The sequence below is a fragment of the Miniopterus natalensis genome, chromosome 7 (assembly GCF_054644295.1).
Source record: "Miniopterus natalensis isolate mMinNat1 chromosome 7, mMinNat1.hap1, whole genome shotgun sequence".
Taxonomy (NCBI): domain Eukaryota; kingdom Metazoa; phylum Chordata; class Mammalia; order Chiroptera; family Miniopteridae; genus Miniopterus; species Miniopterus natalensis.
The window spans coordinates 70,937,708-70,962,108 of NC_142087.1; the positions used below are offsets into that span (position 1 = coordinate 70,937,708).

The 24,401-nt window shown below is 35.4% G+C and overlaps 1 protein-coding gene across 6 annotated transcripts in view; it reads right to left on the reverse strand.

Moving 5' to 3' along the window:
- The window catches only part of PIGN (phosphatidylinositol glycan anchor biosynthesis class N), a 70,938-nt gene that overhangs the window by 43,251 nt on the left and 3,286 nt on the right, over window positions 1-24,401 (reverse strand). For 5 of the 6 annotated variants that reach the window (XR_001604021.2, XR_001604022.2, XR_001604020.2 and 2 more), the window contains exons 2-12: window positions 22,777-23,028; window positions 21,664-21,785; window positions 20,875-20,973; window positions 19,011-19,117; window positions 16,288-16,412; window positions 15,017-15,147; window positions 13,999-14,115; window positions 10,825-10,865; window positions 7,554-7,613; window positions 6,112-6,204; window positions 5,357-5,412 (exon numbers count right to left, since the gene is read on the reverse strand). Coding sequence is in view for 3 of the 6 variants with exons in the window: in XM_016223524.2 (XP_016079010.1) it covers window positions 5,357-5,412; window positions 6,112-6,204; window positions 7,554-7,613; window positions 10,825-10,865; window positions 13,999-14,115; window positions 15,017-15,147; window positions 16,288-16,412; window positions 19,011-19,117; window positions 20,875-20,973; window positions 21,664-21,785; window positions 22,777-22,997 (1,172 nt within the window). In the remaining 3 variants the exon portion in view is untranslated. Of the gene's footprint in view, window positions 1-5,356; window positions 5,413-6,111; window positions 6,205-7,553; window positions 7,614-10,824; window positions 10,866-13,998; window positions 14,116-15,016; window positions 15,148-16,287; window positions 16,413-19,010; window positions 19,118-20,874; window positions 20,974-21,663; window positions 21,786-22,776; window positions 23,029-24,401 lie in introns of those variants that run through there. The other variant, XM_087819141.1, reaches the window with a different exon arrangement.

The window sequence follows — 24,401 nt, forward strand, 5'->3', positions numbered from 1 at the left end:
CAAGAGGGCACGGAGCTAAGAGGAGCAGCCCTGAGAAGTGGGCAGAAGTTTCCATAGTCTCAAGAAACACAGCACACAAAACCTGGGGCTCAGGAGTCACCAAAAAGGAAGGGCTCTAGACAACAGCAAGCTTTCAACTGCGATTCCCAGGGGCCACGGAGACGCCGGGAGCTAAGAGGAGACTGAGCAAAACCGACACAGCCTTGAGTCAGAGGGAAGGCAGAGACTCTCTGGAGAATAGACAATCCAGAGCCTCCACAACCTTTACTATACAGTAAGTTCATTCACAAGCTACCAGACTCAACAACAAGACCAATGGAAAGGACAATAGAGACAGACTCACAAGTAATACGGCTATTGGTGTTATCAGGTGTTGACTTTAAAATAACTGTGGCTAACATATTTCAGTAACAGAGAACCAGATAGAACATTGCAGCGAAGAACTGGGGTCTATAGCAGCAAACTGGACAAAGTCGAAGAGAGATTTAGTACATTAGGAGGGAGACAAGTCAGTAAAAGGTATCTCATGTGAACATGAAGAGCAGAAAGAACTGGAAATACAGAAAAGACCATTTAAAAACACAAGTCTATAGACAGTGACAGAAAAGAAGACAAGAAGGCATAGTCCCTCACTTAAAAGATTTTTTAACTCTGTAAAGGAGACTAAAACAAAACAAAACAAAAACCCAGCACCACAAGTCACTGTGAACAGGATACGTATAACTGGGATCCCAGAAAAGAGACTTTGGGAGAAGTAATACTCGATGGTACTGGCAACGCAACATCTCTGCACAGTAATTTGTATGGAAAACAATTCCTTTATTGACTAAATCTTTTATATTGAAAGTGTCAAGTTTTAGAAGAACCTATTAGCAGCATGCCATGCTTAAGGAAAAAGGAAAAGAGAAACGAGCATGAATTGCACACACTTCTTTGCTGTGACAGCAATTAGCCCGTACTTTTCCCCAGTTATTTGAACACTGTAGAAAAAGTGAGCCGTGCTTTAGGGTTATAAAAATTTTATCTTCAGTTACTCAGGGCGAGCTAAAGTTTGGACGACAAAATCTCCTTAAAATGCCGCCCTTTAAACTATTAGATCTTCTTACTAAGGTTTTATTACAAAAATATTTTGCCTGCAATTACACATAATATTTTAGAGATGCCTGGTAATATCTAGTCCATTTCTTTTTAGAATATCTTAGGTTAAAAAAATTTCAAGATAAAGACAGAGAAAGCAGGATAAAAAATTATTTCTAGCATAATTTGCATTCTTTACACTGACTAATGAAAATCATGTCATTTTTTGTGTCATAACTGAGTAAATGAATCTTTTCCTATGTATGTATGTGATATGTAAAAGTTACCTTTTAATCATGACAGCCTATAAGAAACAAATATATTAAAAAGAACCAAGGTATTTTTTGCCACCTTAGAATATACATTGAAACATTTTATTAAAATTTAAGTTCTTTGGCCCTAGCCAGTTTGGCTCAGTGGTTAGAGCATTGGCCTGCAGACTGAAGGGTCCCAGGTTCTATCCCTGGCTCTGGGCGGGGCACGTGAGGAAGGCAACCAATCAATGTGCCTCTCTCACATTGTTTTCTCTCTCTCTCTCTCTCTCTCTCTCTCTCCCCCTCCCTCCCTCCCTCCTTCCCTCCCTCCCTCCCTCTCCCCCCCTTCCACTCTTTCTGAAAAAGCAATGGAAAAAATATCCTTGGGTGAGGGTTAAAAACAAAAATTTAAGTTCTCTGAATTTACATAGTGAGTTTTAAATAAAAGATAACATGCTTTTGCTTCTGTTGGCAAGGTACAATAATCTTCCCATTTTCATTTTTTCCCTAAAATATTTCTTAAGAGACCTTTTTTGTTCTTTTCTCATTTCATGAATTTTTTCTTTTAAAGTTTTTCTTCCTTTGACCTCTAGAGTACACACTTCAAATATGAAGTGTTTTCCCTCCTTTGTAAGCAGCTTTCAGAAGCAAACCTTTCACGCTTCTCCTAATCATGTAGCCCCACCTGCTGGTCATCTCTTGGCACAGCACTGGGGTCTACTGGACCCAATTTTAGCTTGGAGCGCAAGTAACAGGGAAAAAAGGGTCTACACAAGAATAGAAATAAAATATCCCTGAATAAAAGAATGAGAAATGTATATTGTGAGGAAAACTAAAATTTTACTTAAGGCCATAGCAGAAGATATAAATAAATACACGTTGGATGGTAATGTTCAATACTGTAAAAATTCCAATATCCTCCAAATTACTTCTAAAATATTGTATAATAACCAAAGAATTCTTCATATAACTCAAGATGATGATTCTAAAATTTATATAGAAAAATAAAATTTTTACTCATGCCCATGATTTTTATGATTTTATGATTCATGCCAATGATTCAAATACTTATTTTGTGTTTCTTTTTGAAATATTTTTTATCAAAGCAATATGTGCATATAATTTTAAAAAATAAAAAATAGTACAAGAGGGAATAATGACAAGTGGTAAATCCCTGTCCCACTCTTCTCATCTTTCAAGTCCCCAAACCAGATACAAATTCTTTTCAAGAGTCTGTTTTTAGTTATTCTGGTAGTTACTTCCATTTTTCTTAATAATATGCTTTTTAAACAAATCCTCACCCAAGGATATGTCTGTTTGTTTTTTTAGTTGATTGGAGAGAGAGAGACGGAGACAAACATCGATGTGAGAGAGAAACATTGATCCGGTTGCCTCTCATACATGCCTCGACCAGGGATCGAACCTGCAACCTTTTGGTGTACAGGACGCTCCAACCAACTGAGCCACCCAGCCAGGGCCTTAATAATATGCTTTTATTGCTATTTCTTGACCTGACATACTTTCTGTTGATTCTAGCTGTTCCTGCTGTCTCCTCTTCCTTTAACATGGTTAGATTACTATTTTTACCTCCTCTGTTGGCTATGTTGGTCACTTTAATACTCTCATTCCCTCAACTGTCACCAGACTCTCCACATTCTATTTCATGAGGTCAAGAGCATCACCACCATTCCATTTACATTTCTTTCCCACTCTGCCTTCCAACCTGTAACCCTGTACACTGTCAAAGTTGGTAACATCTGCATTCTATTTTGTAACCTTAAGTCTTCCTTACGTTGTCTAAGGTTTGACTCTAAAAACTGAAAACCAATATTTACATTATGATTTACTGTTCACTGAGTAGCAAAGTTTTATGCTATAATTAGATTTCCTTGATCCATGTGCCAATGTTCAAATGAATTCCCTTTCTCATACTCTCTACAACTGTTCAGTATCATCTCACATCGTAAGTTGCTTCATAATTAAAGCATGCTTTCTTGTACACTTTGAAATGTTTTTGTTCCCCTGAAGTTTCCAATTGTCACTGTTTTGGAGAATGAGGAAATGGATGCCTTCTACGTAAGTCACTGTGTTTCCCCCAGCTCCTTACTTAATCCATATATTACTTAAAATTCGCTTCATTTCACTTGAGGTCTACTCACTTCCTACTCTAATCTGGAGGACTTGTCTCCCATTTGGACCATACTTGTACAGTTTACCATTCCCTAAATTTCTAGTTGCACTACCCTTTTTTAAAAAATGCATCCTGTACCCTTTCTCATTTTGTAAAGTTTATGCTGCTTTTTTTTTTATGGATACAAGTTTCTCAGATACTTTTGAGGATTTTAATATTTTTAAGTTCTTTCCTGTTCCTTAAATTATCTATTTCCTCAAGAGTCATTCTTCATATTATCTTAGGCTTTTTTGGTTATAATGAAGCTTTCAACAAATGGTGATTTTCAAGTCTGTAGGCAGGGCTGGGAGCTTTGCTCCAGGGTGAGTGAGCCAGTGGCTGGGAATTAACTATCCTGCTGAGCCCTGAGGTGAAACAAAGCAAGCAGTGGCTCTGCAGGCAGATGCTGATCATCAAAGCAGAGCAAGTCCATGATGAGTCCACAGGACAAGTAAAAGAAGGTATGCAGTGTGCACTTGAACCCCTTATAGAAGAGTGATTTCCTGATCAGTCTTTCTAAAGTGGCTGGGCCAAAGTAACCCTCAATTATTCTGTTTCAATGTCCTGTGTATTTACTTCATACCAGGAGTTGATAATGTATTTCTTGTTCATTATTTGTTTATTTTGTTATGGTCTGACTATACCACAACATTATAAACAAACAGATGCATATGATATATATATAATATAATATGGAGCAAATTCTGATAAAGACTGGGCTTTATAAGCATATGTGACACTCCTATAATCAGGGAAACTCCTCAAAGGAGTGTCTATATAGATCTACTTTATATATATGTATAATATTTATCTATTTTGACATATATATATAAGGTAATTAACTACATATGATCATAACTTTCAAGTCATAACTGTGCTTTGTTTTTGCTCCCCTACACACACACACACACACACACACACAGAATCAGGCATACAGTCACATTATTCACAGGGCAATGCCATATTTAAGCCTTTCTAGTTTATGAATACCACACTCATGTTACATAAGTTGTTAAGTATAATTCTGACTCATTGAATCATATCCCTAACACCTATATTTCAAACAATTTCTATTTATTTTAGTCAAGAGCAAAATTCTTCCTCATTAAATGTAAATCCTTGCTCACTGAAAATGAACTTCAAGGAGGTTTAATGAACCTGCCCAAGTCAGTACTATAGAGCCAGGTTTGTGACTCAAAGCTCCCCATTCCTGATTCAAGGAAAATACATCTTCCTGGGAGCTCAGATAGCAAAATCTGCTGCCCATCAAAGTCAGCTCTCCTCTTTGCCACCAGTAATTGTCAGTGTTTCCCAGAACTGTATCATTGGCCTTTTCTTGTCACTTTTTACCTTCTGCCTAGAGCTCCTACATGTGTAAGTTTCCACCGCCATCTTTATGCTGATGGCTCCAAAATCTTCACAATCAACTCTCATCTCTATCTTGGGATCCACATCGCTATTTCTAACCAATTCATTGATATGTCTTCAGTTGTAAGTTGAGCATTCATCCTTGCCTCTCAAACTAGCTCTTCTTTCTTTCTGTAAGCCATAATGGTACCAGTACCTTCCCATTCAGCCAAGCCAAGAATCCCCATGCCTTCCCAGTCAAGCCCTGTTGAATCTATCTCCCTATGTTTCCCATATCTCTCTGCACCCTATATCTCCTCTACCAGTCATTCAAAGATATCTAGCTAGCATCTGGCTCATGACTTACACAAACAATGGGTGAGACTTTCATCTTGAAGTATACACTAATCTATACAAAAAAGACAAAGTTTCTAAGTAATTCATTCTGTCAGCATTTAAACTCATTGAAAAATTCTTTCCTACAAGCTAATAAATAGAAAATACTTACTTAAACGGTGTAAACAAAAATGGTAAAGTAACTTCTTTTTTCTGAGTCATTTTCACCTGGGAACCAAGTATGAAAATATTTTATTATATTATAAATGAGAAAAAAATCAACTAATTTCACTTTGAAATGTAAACATCCATTAAAATGGGTCTTCAGGGATGGTTAACTACTTTGAAAATAAATGGAACTTTGTGTTACTATATTATTTCATAAACATTTAAAGAAAAATTTAACATTACTGTTCTATCACAATAAACTGAGAATTAAGGCTATTAAGTCTGCAAAAGACTTAACATATTCTGTAACATAATTAAATTTTACTTTAACTCTAGAAAACAAAATAAGCCAAGCTGCATTAACTGTATTAAGAATAACAGAATGTTTCAGTTAAACGGTCACTTCTTTAAGTTCTTAATGCATATAAATAATGTACATGGAATGACAAAAAATGTTGCAATAACTAATGCTACTTCTATGGGGGCAAATTCCAATCAATAAAGACTTGGTTTGTAGTCTTTATAAGCATATGTGATAGTCTTACAATTAGGAAGACTCCTCAAAGGTAGTTTTACACTCTCACACTGATTCATGGAACCTGAACCTCAGAAATGTGAAACTCTGACACTAGACAAATACACAAAATTTAAAGATAATGACTTATAGAAAGTCATTTCTTAAAACACAAAATCAAACCATGTAATATATTCAATTTTAGAATTGTAGTAGTGTCCATTTTCTCGTGTGTCTTACTTTACCTTAAACTGTTCAAGAATCTGTTTTGCATTTGTATACATGCTCTCTGCTTTGAAGACATCAGTGTTGTTAAGATATTCCACAGGAAGGATTCCCTGTAAATAATAAATACTAGTTTAGTATTATATTAACAGAGCTGAGGCTGTTCTTATAAAACAAAAAAAAACTTATAAAGGAAGCAACGAGACAAGACTTAAGGACAAATAAATTGCTAGGATAATAAAACAAATCTTTCTTTAAACCGTAACTGAAAAGTGTTCTATTATTTTTCTCACAAAGTAAATATAATATAGTGAATAAGTCAAAAGAGATTAATTAAATTCAGTAAAACCTAACATTCATGGAAAAATTACTGTGCACTAGGCAGTGAAGTAAGTACTTTGCACACGCAAAATATCCCTATGGTGGACCACTACTAACATACTTAAAAAGAAAAGAAAATACATTAGTAGGAAATATGAGAGTATATTGTGCATAAAAGAGTAAAGATTATTTTGCGAAACTTTTGTTTTAGTTACACACACACACACATGACTACAGGGCTCATATTACTTGGCATTCTAAGTCAGATTTTTTTGTTTGTTTGGTTTGAAGAGCTAATAAGAATGACTGGTCGGAAAGATTTTTTGTGTTTGTCTTTTGCCTTTTCAGGATTCACTTCCCATTCTTAGCAGCATTATCACTCTATAAGGAGAGATCGCCCCACTGGATATAGTGCAGTGGGTCTCTAACGGGGCCCTGCCTTCCCTTCCTGGAGGATAGACAGATGACCCAGGCTAGACCACTCAAATGGTAAGCACTGGAATTTGACTCTTGAGGGTCAAGGAGCAAAAAGTAGTGTAGACCATGGTTTGGTTCTTTCTTCCAAGTCTCCAGAGTTCTCTTCATTTGTTTTCATTTCTAAACTGAGTTTCTTAATACCCCTTTGAATCAACAAGCCACCAGTATCTTGTAAATAAATTTCCTTTAAATGGATTCAGTTTCTGCTGCTTGCAAACAAAAATTATTTATCTGTTTTCATCACTTTAAATTACAAATATAGACCCTGGCCGGGTAGCTCAGTTGGTTAGAGTAGTTCCAATATGCCAAGGTTGTGGGTTCGATCCCCAGTCAGGGCACATACAAAATCAACCAATGAATGCGTAAATAAGTAGAACGACAAATCAGTTTTTCTCCCTCTCTCTCAAATCAATAACTAAAACTTAAAAAAAACTAAATTACAAATAGAAATCTGTATACATTCTAGGAAATAAAAAATTTTAAAGAAAAACTATTAGCCTTGTACCCTATGTTATAGATTATAATACATACACAACTATAAGGTATTACATATTTAGAAAGAAATATAAAAGAAAATAGTTTTAATATAATCAAAGATTATTCAGAGACACATAAAAATATGGTTTTTTATTCTGAGAGCTGATAAAGAAATTTTGTTCCTTACCACTGAGTTAAGGGGAAAGGGAACTCCAATAAGAGAAGCCATCAATGGTGCAATATCAGCCTACAAACAGAAAAAGTTCAATTTCAAGAAGTCTACGAACATCAAGAAGAAAATTAAGTAATTAAATGCAACTACATTTTGTAATATAAGCTGCATACTCGTTACAATCCATACCTTCAAACATTTATTTAATATGCATTAGATATTGGTCTCTAAAAATGTCATTTGCCAGAGGTACATGACCTTGTGAAAAAATAAATTAAATTAGAAAAGAAACCATTAAAAGCTCCAAATGGAAAACATATTAAAACAAAAAGTTACTTATCCTAGTAGCTAGAAATTGACCACTTTATATAACAGATTTTCAGTGTTATGAAAAAGATGCCTTAACTAGACAAAAAATAAATAGCAGTAACAGACTTTTGCTAGAAAAATGTATATATTAACTAAGGAAAGGATGTATCAGAAGGAGGTTTGGCCAGCCAGTGAAGTCCTAAAAAGATAAACCAGGTAAGAGGCTCTTTAGACAGAAGATCCAAAAACCGTTTTGGATAGTTCCCCTTCAAGTCCGATTTCCCAGAAGAGTTGTTCATGGTATCTGTCTCCATTTCCTCATCTCCCACCACTCCTTAGCCTACTCTAACTTGACTTCTGATCACCCCCACAGACAACTTTCCCTTAGAGAGTTGTCTTAGGGAGACAACCTTCATTTTTCTAAATCTTATTGCCTGCTTTTATATTAGTCCTTATAAATTTTCAGGCATAAAATTCAGGCTTGGATGTCAGAACGCTCAGTTTCAAATCCTTGCTTGTAATCTCTTGAGACCTTGGGCAGGTCATTTAACCTCTTCGTTGCCTCAGTTTTCTTATCAGTTAAAAAATAAACAAACATAAAACAGAGCTATGGCATGATTAAATGAGATTAAACTTGTAAAGTACCTGGCATGCAACAATTCTGCAATAACTGGTGGCTACAAATGCTGTTGTGATTATTGTAATTGCTTGACCTCTCAGCCACACTGCGCACCCACTCCCTTCTTGATTTCTGCAACACCACACTCAGTTGAGTGTCTTCCATCTCACCGTGGCTCCTTTCCAGATACAATCTCTAGTCCCCCATTTAAAGTAGGAGTTTAGTCCCAGGTCTCGATCCTTCCCTTTTTTACCATCTGGACTCTCTTTACTAAGTACCACACCACAGAAAACTGGAAAACTCCTATGGCCTCCTAATCGCCTTCTTCCCTTCCCCCAGAATCCACTGCTGGTCTTCTCTAATCTGTTCTCCATGCTGCAGCCTGAGAAACCCTCACAGAGAAGCAGATCACGTCACTCTCCAGGATTCAAACACTTCACGGGCTTTCCCAAGCTTTAGGATTAAGTCCACAAGGCCCATACGGCCTACGTGGTCTACTGCACCCTTCTTCTGCCTCACATCACTGAGTCTCCGATGCGCTGTACACCAGCTCTCTCCAAAACCCTTCTATATGCCATGTATCCTCCTATCAGAGTTCTGCGCACATGCCGCTCCCTCGGCCTGAGAAGCCCCCCTCTTAACAGGACATCTTGGCTGACTACAGTCTACCAGATACAGAGGTGCCCCCTTATTGACAGGGGATACGTTACAAGACCCCCCTGTGGATGCCTGAAATTGCAGATAGTACCAAATCCAATATATACTCTGTTTCTCCCTCTACATGCACACCTTTTCACTTAAAGGAAGCACTTTAAGGCTTCTCTTTGGCATATCCAAACTGCCGGCACCCCTACCTACTCTTGCGCCTTGGGGCCATTACTAAGTAAAATAAGGGTGACATAGGACTGTGATACTACAAGAGTGGATCTGATAACTGAGACAGCATGGAAAAGCTGGACAAAGGGATGATTCAAATCCCGGGACGGAATGAGAGTTCATCACACTACTCTGAGTGGCATGCAATTTACAAATTATGAATTATTTCTGGATTTTTCCACATAATGTTTTCACACTGTGGTTGAACGTGGGCAACTGAAACCATGGAAAGCAAAAGCCTGAATAAGGGTGGACTATTGTACATCTGCTCTACGCTCTCATGGCTTCGCAGGTTTTTTTGTAGTACTTACCACAGTTATAACTTTACATTTATTTGTATAATAATTTGATTAGTATCTGTGTTCTCACACCTAAAGTATATTATATCCCTGACACAATGTTTAAACAATATTGCAGACGCATAGCAATGCTGATGGAAGAAATGAAGAGAGAAATTCTCATCTAATGTAGACCTGAAGTAGGATTACTGAGAGAGCAATAGCAGAACCTATATTCAGTTTTTTATTTATAATACAATCTGGCTATAAGTAAAACGTGTTCTTGTTCTACGGTCTTCAAGTTATTCCTATCCCTTTGACAGTCATTTTTACTGCAAGTTAATAAACTGCTATTCTGATTTTATACATTTTCACTTATTTGGGTAATACAAATCCATCCGGAGAGAAGAGGGCATTCTTAATATGCTGAGAAAGAGCAGGCTTCTGCAACCATGGGCCTGAAAAGGAGATCCCAGACCTTGGTTTATCCACCACAGTAAGAACGTCAGCTTGTGAGCTGACCTGGAGAAGGTAAGGCCTTCCTGCCACTTTGGAGGCCACACATCAGCGATGCCAAGCTTTCTACAAGCAGCAAAGACGGCTAGTTATGTAGCATATTTTCAACAATGAAAATTTTGCGCTTCCCATTTACAGATGATGTTAATAATCTAACCTGATCAGGTTGGCCATGCATTTTCCTGATATTTAAGGTTTCTAGCTGGGTAATCTATTCTCCTGTCACTTTTTCCCCCCATTGCATTTGTAAGGATCCTGGATAGAATTAAAGTTAAAATATGTGTTAATAAAAAAGAAATGGTAACTGACATACTACAGGAAAGAAACCTATAATGAGGTTTTATTAGATCTATGCTTAAAGCAATCTAGCGAGGCAAACATGACAAGAAATCACAGGAATTTAACAAGCATGCAAATTTTAATTTACACATAATTCTTTAATTAGCCAGTGTTACTTGGAGGGAGTCCTCTCCTTTTAGTTTTATTTGAGGCTTTTTATATTTTGTCAAAAGAAAGATTACTTGGGTTAAAATATATGCACTGAAAGGACTTCCCTGGGTAACTGAAATGTTTTGAAAGATCAGTTATCATCATTATTATTAATACATGGTTTTTCAGGGCTCTTCTGGCCTAAACTTCTTGCAGGAGATAAAAGTAAATTTGAACATGATTAAATTGAGATGAATACCTGATTGATATCTTGCCTCTTCCAGTACTCCAATTTCCATTCTGAAAGACACAATTAGACACAAAAGCTGATGTTAAGATGAAAAAAGAATAAATCATGTCATTATTATGAATGGTTAGTGCTTGATGAAAAACGTAAGTATTGGAAGTCTGTTTTAAGGCAGCATGAACCAAAAAGGTGCTTAAAAAGGCAGAGCTGTATATGTTTAAAATGAGAATCTTAAAAGAATAACTGAAAAGTAAATACTTGGTGTCTTCTGTGATAATTTATAATATCAAAATGCTCATTTGGAGATAACAGTTTCAAAATATCAAAAGGCTAGATCCCACTTCTAGGAATATATTCTAAGAAGCCTGAAACACCAATCAGAAAGAATATATGCACCCCCAGTTTACAGCAGCAATATTTACAATAGCTAAGATCTGGAAACAGCCCAAGTGCCCATCAATAGATGAGTGGATAAAAAAATGTTGGTACATTTATACAATGGAATACTATGCAGCTGTAAAGAAGAAGGATCTCTTACCCTTTGAGACAGCATGGAGGGACCTGGAGAGTATTATGCTAAGTGAAATAAGCCAGTCAGAGAAAGACAAGTATCACATGATCTCACTTATATGTGGAATCTAATGAACAAAATAAACTGACGAACAAAATAGACTCAGCGACACTGAAGCATGCAACAGACTAACATATTTCGGTGAGGGGAAGGGGGGGATAACCAAAGAACTTATATGCGTATGTGCGTAACCCATGGACACAGGCAATAGGGTGGTGAAGGCCCAGGGAGGGGGCAGAAATGGGGTGGAGAGGGTTAATGGGGGAATAAAAGGGGACATCTGTAATACTTTCAACAATGAAGATATATTTTTTAAAAAAGGCTAAAGAAGGAACGATAGAATTAAAAGGCACAATGATAACAACTGTTACTATGCCTACAACAAATCACAATCCTGTTCCTGGGAGTTACTAAGGTATTCATAGTCCGTTAGTCAATTTAAGTTTTTCTGTAATGGCAGCTGCTTGCAAAATACTTAAAACTGTAGCTGTGATGTGCCTACTGTCATTAATCCCAAATGTTAAAATAGTATAAGCTACTATTAAAACTGTCTTCAAAGATAACTCATTCCTCTCTCTTTCTACATATGAATTTAGAAATTTCAATAAACAGTAACCAAAACAATCATGAGACATGTCTTGATTTAATGACTTTAAGATATATATATTACCAAAAGGGTTCTAAGATATTTTTATGATGAAATTTCCTTTAATAAGCTAATAAAGTTTAAAATATGTCCCTGCTTCTACTGGTCAGCTACTAAAAGTTCACACCAATCACCTGATGAGGAAAAAAAGAATATTCCTTTCTCTATAACTTGTAATACTTAATATTCATATAAGAAAAATTACATTCTGTTATGATTCTTGAAATCACGTGATTCTAAAACATTAATTCACTGAGAAACCAAATGCCAAAATACAGTTCTATCTCCTAACTACATACTATTTAACCTAGGTTCTATTTAGGCCCAATGTAATCCAATTACCACAGAGCACAGGAATATAAAACGATGCAAATGCATTATAAGACAGTTCAGCATTCTGGGAAAATTAAACAGAGTTTCATGACCCATTTATTCCACTTCTATGTATCCAGCCAAGAGAAATTAAAACATATGTCCACACAAAAACTTTCACACTAATCTTCATGGCAGCATTATCATAAAAGTAAAAAATGTGAAAACAACCCAAATGTTCAAAAAATGACTGTCTAAGTAAAATATAGTATATACAGCAATGGAACATTATTCAGCTACAAGAATTAAACTACTGATACATGCTACAACATAGGTGAACCTTGAAAACATTATGCCATGTGGAAGAAGCCAGAGGCAAAAGACCATATAGTGAATGATTCCATTTATATGAAATATCCAGGCAAATCCACAGACACACAAAGTAAATTAATGGTTGCCAGATGATGGAGAGAGGATGGGATAAGGAGTGACTGCTAATGGTTTTTCTTAGGGGGGGTATGAAATATTTTGCAATTAGATAGTACAGGTGATTGCACAATCTTGTTAATATAATCAAAAGAATAAATTGTACAATTTTAAAGTGTGAATTTCATGGTATGAGAATTATATCTCAATAAAAAAATAAATTCAAAAAAAGAAAGAAAGCATCTAAGGAAATTTAATATACAAACCAAAAAGAGTCTTCTATAGTAAAAATACCTGGACACAGCTTGAGTCTGAATTCCTGGAGAAGGCTCTAAAAACAAAATTTCTAGGCCACCCAGACTCATGGAATCAAAATATCAAGTCACAAGGTCTGGAAATCTATATTTTAAAAAAAATCTGTATTTTTAACAAAATACAGCTTTGGATGAGTCCAATGCAACTACAGTGTTACCTCGGTTTGGAACGTCTCCGTTGCCGAACATTTCGGGTTACGAATGCCCGGTCCCGGAAGGAAACGCTTCGGTTATCGAACACGCCTCGGGAGTCGAACATGCCCCGCGGCGTCCGCTGAGGGCAAGGTCCTGAGGCCTGGCTGTGGGCTGTGGACCCCTCGGTTTTCGAACGTTTCAGAACCTGAATGGTCTTCCAGAATGGATCACTTTCAAAAACCGAGGGATGACTGTAATCCAGAGTAAGGCATTTGAAAGGAATTTGCTTTGTCCAATTAATAAAAACTTTGGAACTCAGGAAAAAACACCTTACCTTACAAAATAAGCAGAGCTCCAGGAAAAAGGAATTCCTTTTCTTCATGAATTGAGAAGCAAGGGAGGCTTGGGCAAAAGTACTAGATACCGGGCAAAATCTGTCCAGTTGTGAAACATCAATTATGACACCTGTGATTTATCTGATTGGCAGTCTTTGCAAATAAGAAATGACTCAGGGTTTAATCTATAGCCCAGTAAAAATAAGGCACGTGGGGGGAAAAAAGCAATAGTATAACTTAAACTTTCATAAGGCAAATGACTAAGAGTATATATTTCAAGCTGAATATTATAGACCTAATAATATGAACTATACAAAAGCAATATGGAGAAATAGAGGCACAATATAAAAAGGGAAACTATAACTTGAAAATGATTTTTTTAAATTAAACATTGGTTTTATTTAAAAATGTTATATTTATAAAAACAATAAAGATAAATGTTTATACCTTTCAAAAGCCCATCATCAAACTTCTGAGCTGGTACTTTTTGGGGATATTTGATTCCAGCTCCCCACGCGATAAAAGGAGTAAAGGTCTCTGAAGGATGACCAGCCCCATGGGAACCTACAAAGAGGACAAGAGTAATAAGACAAGTATATACAACCTGACTTATACCTAAATATTCATTTTTTAAATGCTTAAAGTTAATCCACCTATAGTGAATTCTAGCCACCACACTCCCAAGTGCTTGCAACTAACTGTATAATTAGTTTTAAAATATTCCCAAAGCAAGTCAGAGCATCAACAACAAACAGGCGTAAACAAACGAAGAAACATAAAAAGGCAGAACGTCTGTTGAGTGACTCTGGTTGAAAGAAGAAAAAAAGTAAGACTTGGAGGAGATGCCACTAGAGTGGCTCCAAAGGCAGAAAGAATGGGGCAAGTGCCTCTGGGGAGTTAACCAGCCAAGTCTGGAGCACGCAGCCGAGGCCAGAGCTGTTCTAGAGAACAGCAAAGTCTCTAGATGTTTCTCTTCTGGGCCACTCTGGCTGATTCAGCCAAAAGCCGTTCGCAAAGTGGAGCCAGCTCATGAGAATTCCAAACTGTGATTTGGGGACCCGAACCTCATCTTTGCCTCTTTTTGTTCTCTGTGCACACAGTGTTTGCCTTGGGAATCTCACCGGAGGACGGGATCAACGGTGCATTTTGAGTAGCCAAAGGTCCCCTGGTAGCACCACCTTAACCCCGCGCCCTTTCCCATCATGTACAGTGAACCCTACGTAGATAAATACTGGTACTTTTTTTCTCCTCCTGACTTTTCTCTGATTTCTCGTTTTGAAAATATATTCTTTCTCTAGCTAGAAGACTCTTAAGCTGAGAATTTTTTACACTAACATTTTAAGCATACAATTATGTGCTAGACATTTTGCATACACTGAGACATGTGATACCCAACCTTGTATCGGCAAGCTCCATTTACCACTACTTTAAGGATAAAGTACACGTTGCCTAAAGATAGACTAACCCCAGTCAGTCATTCCATGGTCAGAGGTAAAGAGAAATACTGTTTTCTCATCATTTCCATAAAACTCTTTAATCAGGGACACAAGTTCTTTAATTCCCTCATCAACTAGTTTAATATTGTCCTTATATTCCCTGTTTAAAAAGAAAAAAATAACAAATTAAATTACATTAACTTGGAAAAATAAAATTTATTCAACATGAACTCACGACATTCAAAGTTAGTAATTCCTGAAATACTTTTAGATCTCATCTTTAACATTTTAAAATCAGACCTCTTCAGATTATTAAAAATAATGTTCTTTGTTTAAAGAAGCAAAAGAATATGAAATAGTTTTCAGAAATGATTTGAGGAGGGTAGTGATTAGCAAATACATTTTAATGAATGCTTTTTAAGTCTCAAATGCAATAACGATGCCTTTCATGTCTCTCATAATGCAAACGATATTGTCCTTGCTTCAAGTATAGAATTTTTCATCCCATGATATAATATCATATCATATCATATCATATCATATCATATCATATCATATCATATCATATCATATCATATCATATCATATCATATCATATCATACCAGATATGCTTTTAACAAACTACATTTAAGCTTTCCAAGCCTATACACTTAAAAATGGCTAGGATGGCAACACTGGTTGGACAGGCTGGTTTGCTATCAGTTAAAACAGTGCATCATGTGAAAGAAGGGGAACACGAGGTATTCTTTACGGGCAGCTAACCAATAGGCTTTACAGTTAGACTAATCTAACCTAAATTCAAAATAAAGCATAAAAGTCTAACATGGATTCTTCCAATTTCTTACAACCTGCAAAAGTGAAAAAAATATTTGTTATTCCTTGTAAAGAGTGCTACTGAAATATAGTATAAAACACTTTATACAATTATTTGCTAGATATAATGTTGATTAAATGGAATATGTAAGGAATAGCTAATTACATCTTTTTGTGATATAAATATTAACACCATAAAAATGCTTTGATTTCAAGATTTACTGAATTTCTAAAATATATAATTTTTTCTCTGCCTCAATACATGAAGAACACAGGATGCATTTTACTTAAATTAATGTGCAGTCTGGCCACAGCGCATGTGATTTTAGCTTCTATATCAATCCATAGCTCATATAATAGGGAACTTATTATACTTTAGAGTTATTTAAAATATAAGTTTTGTTGTGATAATCACAAAAAAATATACTTTAAAAGTTGAAACAGAATGGTTGTTTCCCACAAAAACAAGAAATTAATTAAAATTACCTCGATGTTGATCGGTGAGCATGTCCGTTTGTATCTATTCCTAACAGATGTAAGAACAAAACTATTTTCTCATCATTTAGTTTAGAAAATAAAGATTGGTTGTTTCTGGCAGCACGAAGGAATTCCTATAGGTAACAAATCAGTTAAAAATTTTTAGGTGATTTATTGTATTTATAAAATAATTATGATGAAAACATTTAATTAAATGTATACATAACTATAAAATTATGTTATTTTGTTTAAATTTGTCCTCAGGCCTACCACCACAAGGTTCTTGTTGTTATATGAGACATCTATGTTCAAATAGGGAGTGAGCTATTTTCTGTGGCCAAAAAAGGTTACAGAAAGGAGATTTGATTTCACAAAGATTTCATAATATTGAGATCACAGAACCTGGCCTGGTAGCTCAGTTGGTTAGAAAATCATCCTGATACACCAAGGTTGAGGGTTCAATCCCTGGTTAGGGCACATACAAGAAGCAACCAATGAATGCATAAATAAGTGGAACAACAAATCGACTCTCTCTCTCTCCCTCTCTCTTTCTCTCTTCCAAATCAGTGAATAAAAATTGAAAAAATATATATTGAAGAAATATTTTGACATGAACCCAAAATAAAACAGTACTAGTGGCTTTAAGGGAACACAGAAAGGGGTCATCTAAGTGGAACGGGAAGTGGGGTGAAGCAAAGGGAAGCCATGGGAAACTTAACAGAGGAGATGATGCATAAACTGAGTTTTAAAAAGCAAAGAGATTCAACACAGATGAGCTTTAAGGATATTACACCAAGTGAAATAGCCAGTCACAAAAAGACAAACACTGTATGATTCGTTTCTATGTGCTTACTGAAGCAATCAAATATTCAGGAACAGAAAGTAGAATGGTGGTTGCCAGGGGCTGGGGAGAGGGGGAAAATGAAGAGTTGCTGAATGGTTATAGAGTTTCAGTTCTGCAAGATGAAAAAGTTTTGGAGGCTGGCTACACAACATGAATATACTTAACACTACTGAACCTGTACACTTAAAAATGGCTAGGGTGGCAAATTTTCGGTTCTGTGGATTTTACCACAATTTTTTAAAAAAAGGGAGTAGAAATTTGCATGGATTTGTAAACTGGCTTGAATTAAGCATGAGTCTGGCCAGGGCACAAAGTCCAGGTAAGACCCTTGACTCTGTCTCCAGCTTGATGTCAACCCTCGTTCCCAGGCAGCAGTCCCGCCATTCTAACCTCCCCTTGCTTCAGAGTTCCTCAAGTCCGTGCTGGCTCTTCCTTCAGGGCCCAAGTTTCACAGAATGCTGCTGGCCTGAAATCAGCTGCTCTATGAGCAATCCTGATCCATCCTTTCCCTTTGTCTTCCATATTTCTTCAGAGATCATCTCAAAATTCTTCCCATAACTGTCCGGTCTAGATCTAAGTTTTCTAAAACATATTCTTAGTCCCTGTATTTTTCCTTCACACTGTTTATACCTGTTGATTTCATATATTTGTTGTTACTTGATTAATAGATAAGTGTCTTTACTATATCTTATGAAGTCACAGGCAAGACTTTTTTCTCTTTACTATCATATTACAAATACTAGCAATGCTGAAATAAAAAAGGGAAAAAGGCATAAAACCAGGCCAGCCACCAGCTATGTATGCTCATCCACAAGAAATCAAATTCACTGAGTTGTGCTAGTATTTAAGCAGAGGCTAACATAAATAACTAGATCATATTAAGAAGTGATGATTAGCAAAGGAATTCACTAATTATTTTCTTAAAGAAATTTTATTTAACTTGGACGTTTTCCCTGTTGACAAAAGTCTGTGTTACATGAATAAAGAAAATTTCAAGGAACAAAGATCCTAATAAAAGAAACAGGGATTATCAAAGAATGTACTGAGCACTTCATTCCTGCTAAGTACATACAAAGACAAAGACAAACACACACTGACGAGTATATTTACAAACAAATGAACAAAAATGACTTTATATTACGAAGAAATCGACAATGTCACACATCTCTGATAAAAAGAAGAATCATTAGGGGCCAATCAATGAAAACTTCTTACAACAGATGAATTATAAGTTATAATTTGAAGATGGGAAACAATGTATTGATAGAAAGGAGAGAGCCAATAGTCACAATTGAGATTTTCCCACAATTTTTATGAATTTTAATTGGATTCCTAGTGAAACTGTGATAACAGTCACTATCAAATAGTCAAAAACACTCAGAAACACATAAATATTTTACTATGATTAATTTGCTAATTTGTTTTTACTTTTCTAATTTTTCTTTAAAGTACAATGTTTTTTAAAAAACACACAACCATCTACTTTATGTTGTTATAATTGCATTACAGTTAAACAGTATTTTTCAAAGGGCTTCCACACATCCCCCAAGGTGCCACACTGTAAGAGACTGGTTAAGGTTTACACTTAGGATGATTCAGGAGACCAGGAATAAAATACAGATTAACTAAACTCCAATCTAGGGCTCATTTTACTGTCAGAAACACATAGTTTAAAAAGTTATCTTTCCAAAATTATTTTTTAAACTATTAACTAGTTATTGTAGGATGTATAATTTCTTAGAATTCAGTCTTTTAAAAATAGTGTGCTGTAATATATAACTTTAACGTTCACACAAGTAGAAAATAAGATGCATTCACTGACAAATCAGTTTCTAGTAGTTTAGGTAGAAATATGTGTGCTGTACACTAACCACTCAATAGCATGTACCTTAATATTATCAAAGACCCATGTATCCAGTTTGGTTACATCCTGGGCACCAAAATCCTCATCGTCAGCATCATAACTATATGTAAAAACATGGTTTCCTGTAGCACCTGAAAAGGAAATTGGGGGGAAAAACTTAAACAACAATCTTTTAAACTGTTAGAAATATTAAATAGTCATTTAACAATTTTTGTGAGTAGACAGAGTTTTTCACAAAGCATTTTGGATTATGATGGGAAAGAGGAAAACAGGAGGAATAATTAACATTTATTTTATGTACTATGGACCATGCTTTGTACTTTAACACATTCTGTTGCATTTTGTTCTCACAATAATATATTCTAATTTTACAGATACGCTACATGTAAGTTAACTTGCCAAAGTGATAATGCTACTACAAAAAAATAAACACCAAAGTTTGTCTCCCTTTAAGGATTAAACTATTCTCTTTTTTTGGTGTGTGTTGGGATGTTATAATCTAAAATAGATGATGTCATTTAATTTACAAAACTTCCTAAAGCAAGAAGAAAATTCAAATAGTCACTTCTCTTAATCAAAGACTATGAGTATATTTCTTAATATAAGGGAATAGATATTACTTATTGCCAGTTTGACGTGGTAAACAAATATATTAATTTTATACATTTGCAATATGTTATCAAGAATCCAATCAACTTAGTGAGTTTCTGAGTTAGATAGGCCCTTACAGATCATAAGGAAGACAATCTCTTACAATACTAGTTTAGCTCTATTGACGCTAGTTATTCCACTGCTCAGCCATTCTAATTCCCACATCCTAAATAAAGATCTGAGTGGGTGTGTTGGTTACCATAAGAAATGGAACATTCCCACTGGACTGTATTGGATTCAGGCACTTGGCCCTATCCTATCAACTGTAACCAGAAGCAGGAAGGTAAGTTAAATAAGCCACTAGTACCCCCAAAAGCTAAACTGCAGTCCAAAGAAGTGAGTATAATGGCAAGTAGTTTGAGGTTTTTTGGCCTGCCTACATAATAATGTTCTATGAATATCATACAAAAATTCTGAATATGTATTTTGCTTTCAAGACATAATAATCTTCAATATTCCCAACTATTATAATACCATGGCTAAGTATAATGTTACAAAAACTTTTCATTAAGTGAAATGACCAATCATTCTGCTCCCACTAAAAGGCACTTAATGACATAAAATTGAAATACAAAGTGATTTTAGAAAGTAATATAAATTTTATGATCAAAAGATGTTCTAATACTTGCAGATTGACACACAGAAACAAATACAACAAATCCAAATGGCAAGATCTTGAATATATGAAAATAGGAATCATAAACATAATTTTAATGTTTAAATCTTTATGTGACTATCTACCAATTTCTTTTTTTTAATTTTTTTACCAACTTCTTAATAACTCATCAATGTGAAATGAACCAGACATCAATATCATCATCATGAGGAGTTATATGATAAGCACTTTGCTAAATGTTATACAGGAATTACCTAATTTAATCCTAAAAACAAACTTATGACATAAAATTATTATATTTACAAAAATTCAAACTGAAGTTCAGAGAAGTTATCTAACTTGCCCAAGATTATAAAGCTGTTGAATGTTAGAGCCATATATCATTTCACTGAATTCAAGACACTAACAACTATATAATGTGCCAATATTTCAAGTACAACTAAGAAGAAAAAATCAAATTGACGTGTCTGTCCCTTGCAACACACATTCCTATTTCAGAAATGTTAAATACGTTAAAACATGTATCTCAAAATCAATAAAATACTGTTAGTATATAAAAAATTACCATGTCAATTTATTAACCTGTTTACTCTCTGAGAAAATATAATCAGTGACTCTTACCTTTGGCAAACATAGTCATGATATCTGGGCTTCCCCAGCCCCATGTGTACTTGCTTTCATTGATAACAGAATCAAATTCTACAGGATTTTCCTTCCATCCTTCAGGTAATTGAGAAAAAAAGCAAATAATGACAATAATATATACACAGTGAGGTATTAGTATTACCCCTAAAGAAGTCTTCTTCAAATAATAACAATGAGGATTAATCACATAACAAATGCAAAAGTAATAACAGATTTTGTTACATGTATCATGACACAAATTTCTTAAAGTTTACAACGGATAATTTACTTATTAAAATTCAGAATTATTTTGAACTTTTGAGAGTTAACATTTAGGAAAACCATAGATCCACCCAATCACATTGTTTTAATAGCACAGGATGATATAAGACTAAAGCTTCGTTCTAGAATCAATACTGGTGTGAGTTTATGTAAGGCGTGCTAAATAGTTGTGAAAAGTATCTCGAAATAGCCTGGCTAGCGTGGCTGAGCAGTTGAGCATCGACCTAGGATCCTGGCAATAGAGGTTCGATTCCCAGTCAGGGCACATGCCCTGGTTGTGGGCTCGATCCCCAGCAGGGGGCATGCAGGAAGGAGGGAGCCGATTAATGACTCTCTCATCACTGATGTTTCTCTCTCTCTCTCCCTCTCCCTGAAATCAATAAAAATATAAATATATATTAAAAAGTATCTCAAAACATCCTTCACCTTGTGTCATGATTCAGTGCCAAAGATGCAATATTTACATAACAAATTTTTCACATAATGAAATTGTCTAGACAATACCTTTGACGACTGCACTAACATCTTCATAAAACCCAGCTATCAGGGCTACATGGCCCGGCCGAGATTCAGTTGGCACACGTGTATGAGATATCCCCCAGCTGCCTTCGTGCATTATGACATTCCTAAAACATATTACAGATGAATAGTTAACACAGACTATAATTAAATGCTCTGTTAAGAGTATGGATGCCTGGCTGGCGTGGCTCAGTGGTGGAGAATCACCTATGATCCAGGACACCAAGGTTCGGTTCCCGGTCAGGGCACATGCCTGGGTTTCGGGCTCGATCCCCAGCAGGGGGCGTGCAGGAGGCAGCCGATCATTGACTCTCTCGTCATTAATGTTTCTATCTCTCTCTCTCTCCCTCTCCCTTCCTCTCTCTGAAATCAATAAAACATATTTTTTTTTAAAAAAGACTATGGTAAAATAAGACTTTTACAAAAGGAGTCAAAACCAAAAAAGTGAGTCAAAATTTAAGAAGGAAAGAAATTCTAGTCCCAGCTGAGCCCAGTCCTAGCCCTCCCACCAGTGGATTCAGTAGCATAAGTGAGCCCAGCTGGACAAAGAACCACCCAACCACTGCATAGAATCAAGAGACAAAATACACCCCTGTTGTTTTAAGCCACAAAGTATTGAAATGGGTTTTTAACATAGTAAATGATATATACACTAATGTTCTATCAATGTTCAATTTTATTAGGTGTGATGATGGTACTGCGGTTATATAGGAGAAAGTCCTTGTTCTTAATACATACATGCTGAAGTGTTTAGGGATGAAGTGTCATATCTTTTCACAAATTTTTATTCTTTTTTAAATTATTCAACTACAGTTGACATTTGATATTACATTAGCTTCAGGTGTAAAGCATAGTGGATAGACATTTATGTAATTTACAAAGTGGTCTACCTGATAAGCCTAGTACCCACCCGGCACCATACATGTTATTACAATACTATTGACTATATTTTTAACTTCTTAAGTTATATAATGAGAACTGAACTTAAACAGAAAGAGGAAGGCACAAAGAAATTTGGATACCTCTGTTTAAAAACACTTTGATCAGTTCAGATCATCCTTTTTCCAGAGATGTCTTTGCTCCAGCTGACATGCTTACCTAATAAATGGTGCTCTAGAATTCCCCTTTTCATCTAATTCATAAAGTGCATCTGCCCGCAGGCCATCAGCAACAATGAGCACTAGTCTTCTTGCTGGAGGAGGCAATGGTGTAAACTGAGGAGCCATCCCATGAACCAAAGGAGACGTAAAATAAATGTCAAAGATGGAGGCGAAGAACACAAAATGTACGAGCAATCCCACAATAAAGAAGAGCAGCATATCCAGTGTAACTAATAATCTGCAAGAAAAGCTGAAAGAGGGAATGAAATTAAATTTGGGTAAACCTTAATGCAATTATATATTTCCACATATCTTGATGACTACATGTAGACAGAACAAATATTTTAAAATATTACATAACTTACAACTTCATTTTTGGTAGTAACAATAAACATTTTTTAACAATGAAATGGTACTGAAATAAAATACATGATAAAATACACTCAAACAAAAAGTAAATGTTCAAGTATAATAAGCACTTATACTCCAATAAACTATTTATAATAAAGTTAAATGTATATTAAGCTCATAAAAACTAATACAGGATCAAAAAACAAAGAAATAACTAAATGAGCCCTAAAATGAGTTAGGGTTTGGTCTAATCAAATCCTGTATAAAATAGAAAATATAACTCATAGTGCTCTTGGCTGCCTATATGACATCCATTGATATTTTCAGAATTTTAACATCATCTAACTGTGTGTGGATTTTTTCAACATTTGCTTATTAGCTCAGGAGACTTCTAGCTTCTTGACTATCACCAAGTTGTGCAGACAACATGCATTTTTGTCCAGTTAGCTAAATTATAGGTGGAAAAGGTAGTTAAATTTCATCTATGCTTCAGAAAATTTGCACTCACTAAGGGAACACTGTTTTAGTTCCCTGAACACCAAAACAAGAAAGCAGGAGGTCACATTCATTTGATCAATAAAAATGTTCTGTGCACATATTATGTGCATAATTGTGTGCAGGGGTATTACGGAGAACACCAAGAAAAGACAGTCACAGATCTGATGATCTGATGAACTTACAAATATTTAGTGAGGGAAAACTACACAATGTGAAATGAAACATTTAAGTAATACTTTTAAGACAGTATGACATTAACTGCCAAGATCAAACTGCCTGTGGGAGTGTGTTGCAAGCCAGCATTTTTCCTAGTCAATTGAGATCTTGCTTCTAGGTTATCCTCTGTTTGGCTCAAATAAATTTTTATAAAAATTCTCCATAGGTTTGTATGTTCTTACATCAACAATCATAATGAAATACTACGCATCATTGAAAATGAATTAGGCCACATCTATGACAAGGATACATCTCATAAATATAAGGCTTAGTAAAAAAAACTTTTTTTAAGGCATTAATTGCCCTTTTCTCCCTAATACCACCTAACTTCTAGAAAATACTGAATACAATCTCTTTTTACCGGACCACCTAATTATCAAACAACTTAAATTGAGCCTTTGTTTCCATTACATCAGAGAGAAAGCTTTCACTAAGGTAGCCAATACTGCAAAATCCAATGGCTATTTTTCAGTCATCTTTCATGGCTCATCCATTCCATTTGTCTTCGCTAATCATGCCTTGTTTTAAAAATAGCTCTCATTTCTTGGCTCTTTTGAA